Raw genomic sequence first — 5,000 nt, forward strand, 5'->3', positions numbered from 1 at the left:
TGAAATAGGTCTTAATTAATCAGACGGCAGCCATGTTGACTCCCGAAGGATTGAAAACTTCCGTTTTTGCGCACCGAAACTCGTTCCCAAACATTGGCAACACGAGGCTCGGGGTACGAAATCTATTGTCTATGGCCAATATGGCCGCCGCGCGAATAAGACTCACTGAAACTTTGGTGGTCATTGGTTTGATGTTAGACCTTATTGTGGGGTCTTTCAAGAAGGTGTCTTATGCTGAATTAAGGTACATTGAAAGTAAGAAGGATTATGCTTCCTGGTTGTTTCCCAGCACATATACTAATCAACTCGTAAAATAGTTTTGTTTTGCTGATTATACTGTTATAAATTAAGCGTAAAACAGTTGCATGGAACGGCGAACTTCAGGATACAACAAAGCAACTCCACTTTTGAGGAAAAAAAGTTTAAATAGGTTTTTGCCACTGGAAATGATTTGTTTGTTTAGCCTTAGCTCCAGTTATACGTTCATTTTAAAAGATTCTATCATTTCGTTTTCCTAGATAAAAACGTTTTTATAAGCTCTCTGCCATTTTTGATCTAGTCTGTTCCTGCGGGTTTCAGCGGGCTGGATTCATGACAGATGACAGTTCCTTTAATGTGCCAAGAGAGGTTATCGGCATGGTTTTCCATCAAGTCCTCAAACACCACATAGTAATTAAAAAGTAGCCCTGAAATTAGAAGGCTCCGATAGCTCTGCTCCTTAAAGCATAAAATATTGTTTATGGAAGCTCAACCTCGTTGCCAGGACCTCTCCTTTGGCTTCTGGGCTGGGTAGAAGCCAAGGGAGAGGTCCCGGGACGAGGTTGATGGAAACTCAGCTGAGTCGTTAAGTCGTTAACGTTAACTTAAGAATTGAAGGACTTCCAAGGACTTTTAATTAAGAGTGAACCATAAGGAGAAGTGTTGAATTTATATCTTCTCAACCCCAAGAGATCTTTAAAAAAAATTGTAGTTCTAAATAAACACAAACCGCGAGGGCCGAAAAAGTAACAAGCGATCGAATAGGAATCCACATGTTACAGTATTTACGAGGTCCTCTAAGGACCTTTATCAATCTTTCAGTACATGGTTTCATGTAAGGACCCCAGGACAGAGTTTTCCTCCCTACCTGCCATCTTCGCCAAAAATAACCCGTGTTGTGCGCCCGACGGAATTTTTGGTGCGGAAATCTATTTCAACTAAATATTTAAGCAAGAGCCGATACAACGTAGATTTGATTTTAGTGGTGTACAACATGATATTTCCGTTGGCCAAACCAGCCTTCTTCCGGTACAATGAGAGTTTACATTGAATTGCTTCTATGTACATATATTATGTACATATATATAGTAAATGGATGTTGGAAAATATGTGATAAAACATGGCAGTTACATTCCATACGTGGCAGTTCCAAACATGGCAGTTACATTCCATTCGTTACTATGTATATGTACATAGAAGCAATCCAATGTAAACTCTCATTTTTTTATTTTATTTTATTTATTTTTATTTTTACAATTTAATGGCATTAAAGGTAACACATGCTAATAAGTAAATATTAATAGCCATATGGATAATCCGTAAAGGAGTCCAGGACCCCATAAAAAAGAACAGATCACCAATGAATATATACTAATACAAAATACGAAAATACAGTAGTAAAATCAAAATAAAATCAATAATTCAACAATGGATAACTAATTTAATGTATTGTCCAATAAAAACTTCTTAACTCCCCGCTTAAAAATATTTACACTTACTGCCTTACGAATATCGTAGGGCAGAAGATTCCAGGAGTCAACTATCCTATGAAAAAAACTATATTTGAGTGGGTTTGTTCTTGCATATTTCTTTTTAAGAGATAAATCATCGTATTTCCTTAATGAATAATGGTCAGCATCAGAATAAAAATCAATGTAAGAATCAATATTGACATTGCTTATTCCATTGAGAGCTTTATATAAAAAAGTAACAGCTAGAATTCTCCTATTTTTAAGTGACATCAAATTTAGCTTCTTTAAACGGGTCTCATAATTGTCCTCAGTCTTCAAAATGAACTTGGTTGCTCTTCTTTGTACTTTTTCAACTTTTTCTATGTTTTTTTTGGTATAGGGTGACCATACCACAGAGCAGTATTCAACATTCGATCGAACCAATGCGCAGTAGAGAGTTCTCAGAGTCTTAGTATCTGAAGAAGGCTGGTTTGGCCAGCCAAAATATAGTACACCACTAAAATCAAATCTACGTTGTATCGGCTCTTGCTTAAAATATTTAGTTCCTCAACTTGTAATTACGCCGATCAGATCAAGCCACTGATCCAACGTACCGGCACCGACAAGAAGATTGTCCACGGTTGCTTGCTTCAAAACTCTCTATTTCAACGTCGCTTCTACACAAGTTAAAGAATGCTTGAGCGGTAACCCAAGGCACGGAAGGTCATTATCTTACAAAAAAGGGCTCATTGCTTATTCTTTTGAACGGTAAACTTTTTCCCCGAAGCTTGACGTTTGCTTTGATACGATTCGTGTTAAGCCTGTTTTTCTCCAGCGATGCAAGCAAGCAAGCAAGCAAGCCAGCACAAGAGCAAGCATAAGTAGCTAATGCTAAGCGAAAAAACAAGCTTCGACATAAGCATAACAGCCACGGCCTCCCCCCTTTTGTTCAGACGCAACGCGAAAATGCCTTCCTTCACGTAGAAACGGCAAGAGGCAAACGGCAAACGCAAAAATCGCGGGAAAATCATGGTCACGTGGTCACTTTTCCCGTTCGCGTTTCACGTAAACGAGATGATAAATCTCTGTATTATTAGAAATTGTTTTATGGCTGAGTTTATTTTTTCCCAGCAGCGCCCGCTCGCATTGTTTACTTCGAGGTCACTTAATGACTGGTCCCTCGGGAAACAGTTCATTTTGTTTCCCTCGAATCTCAAAGTTTCGGCTGCGCCTCGGGGAAACATTGAGATTCGAGGGAAACAAAATGAACTGTTGTATCCCTGTTTCCATATGTTTTTTCTGTCTCGATTCTTCCCGCGCGGTGACGTCAGTCTGTGTCGGAGGAATGAATAGCGCATGATGAATTAATTTACACCTCTCTAGTTCCGGGTACTAAATTATTTTCAATTCACTCGCTTTTAGAAGTCAATGTTAATGTCTTTCCTGTGCCAAGTGAATATTATTCTGGCTTGTTATCCGAAATACCTCATCGCTGAATAGTTTTCATAGTTTAACAACAAACGATTTATTCTTCTTTTATGTGCATATCTGAAATGAGGTCAGAGACTTAAACCTCATTTCAGAGCCGGCGATTTGCGTTCTGTTATTTACAATTACTGCGACATCCGCATTTCAAATGTAATCACAATGCATGTAGAAAGTTGTCTTTTATGACTTTGGTTTTTCTCGCGCAAATCGGCGTTAGCGTAGAGAATGGAGGGAGTACTACATAGATAATAGATTTAGAACGGATAGAACGGATTTTATACATTATTGAAATACGGACACAGGGCGTTAATACACTAAGAGGCTGTACCTTCAAATGCATTTTAGATTGATCCACTCTTGATTTTGTAATTTTAATATTTCTAATTTGTTATTTTAATACGTTTATTTTATGTAATACACGGCCACACAAGCTTTTAGCTTTAACTTTTTACCGTGTTTTAATAAAGGTTATGATGTAATCAAGTCACAGCTCTGCCGACTTGAAAACTGATAGATGTCGACAAATTCCAAAAATTCCCAATTTTCGCATTTTCGCATGGGTTATCACGGTCGAAACATCAGTCAAACGACAGTGTTTCTCAACACCATTGATTGCGCGATCCAGGGCGCGATCTTACTTTATTTATCCGGATCGTGCACGATCTTACATAATCAAGTTATAAACCTAAATAAAATTAAATCCTGTATTCTCTAAAGGGTCGAGTTGGGCCATCACTTTGAGGAAGTTGTACTCCAGGTCGTTCCGCTTGAAATAAAAACCACAGACATATTTCCTTATTTAATCCGAGACAGCGAGGTTTTAAGATAACAGACAAAATACGTTTTTCTCGAGTTTTTTATCTTTAAAAGCTGAAGTTTGCTGTCCCAAAAGGGTCCCTATGCCAAAACACAACAATTCGGAATCGTTTGACCCCGTTTTCTGGTGAATTCGTCTATACTTTATGCAGTAATACAAAGTCATGTCACGTTGCTTATTCTGAGACCTCGGCTAAGCGTACGTTTACCAAAATATAAATTTTGAGGCAGTAAATTGGTTGCTTTCTTTATCATAGATCAACACAGTTACTGGTATATTAAGGTCTTGGCAAAGTTATTTCTTTGCTTCGCAATTGGCGTGCTTCGTTACTAGGTAACAAATTTTGCTTTTGACTAAAAAATTTAATAGTGTTATATATCCTACTGAGGTCGACACTCTACGGACAAAGTATAACAACTGGTCTCCTCAATCAGGATACTTCTGTTTGTCCATTAATCCATATATTGACGCTTCACTATTTTTGGTGAACGACGTACTAAGTAATAAGTTGTAAAGGTATTCTATAGCCGAGTTACGAAGTTGTAAGGCGTCTTGCAATTGTAATGTACTTAACACCAATGACACCCGGAAATATGGGAATATGTCGCTCTTTTTACAGCCGTTACAACTCAGCTCGCTAATACTTTTATTTGAGGACCAATCGATTCTAACACGGGAATCGCCCACATGATATTTAGCATAGCATATTCTCTTTTAGTTCAATGGCAAACACAACGATTGCTAACAGTCATGTTCATGATATGCTGAGTGTTGACGAACACTTCGGTTGTGTTAATAATTATCGTCCTAAAGACGTGAAGTGTATGCTAGGAAAACGGTTTACTTACTCGTCTGTCCTTCAACATTCCGTGTTAATAGAGAAAAAGCGAAAAGAGTCGTCCGCAGCACCAGGAAACAAAGAGCCATCCTTCGTGTCACCATACTCTAGCTTACTCTTATGACACGGAAACAATGATGCATACATA

The 5,000-nt window shown here is 38.1% G+C and overlaps 1 protein-coding gene across 1 annotated transcript in view; it reads right to left on the reverse strand.

Moving 5' to 3' along the window:
• The window catches only part of LOC138022402 (uncharacterized), an 8,981-nt gene extending 3,981 nt beyond the window's left edge, over positions 1-5,000 (reverse strand). Inside the window, exon 1 of the mRNA XM_068869529.1 lies at positions 4,863-5,000. Coding sequence (XP_068725630.1) covers positions 4,863-4,956 — 94 coding nt within the window. The 5' untranslated portion in view covers positions 4,957-5,000. The remainder of the gene's footprint in view (positions 1-4,862) is intronic.

The sequence above is a fragment of the Montipora capricornis genome, chromosome 10 (assembly GCF_036669925.1).
Source record: "Montipora capricornis isolate CH-2021 chromosome 10, ASM3666992v2, whole genome shotgun sequence".
Lineage (NCBI taxonomy): Eukaryota > Metazoa > Cnidaria > Anthozoa > Scleractinia > Acroporidae > Montipora > Montipora capricornis.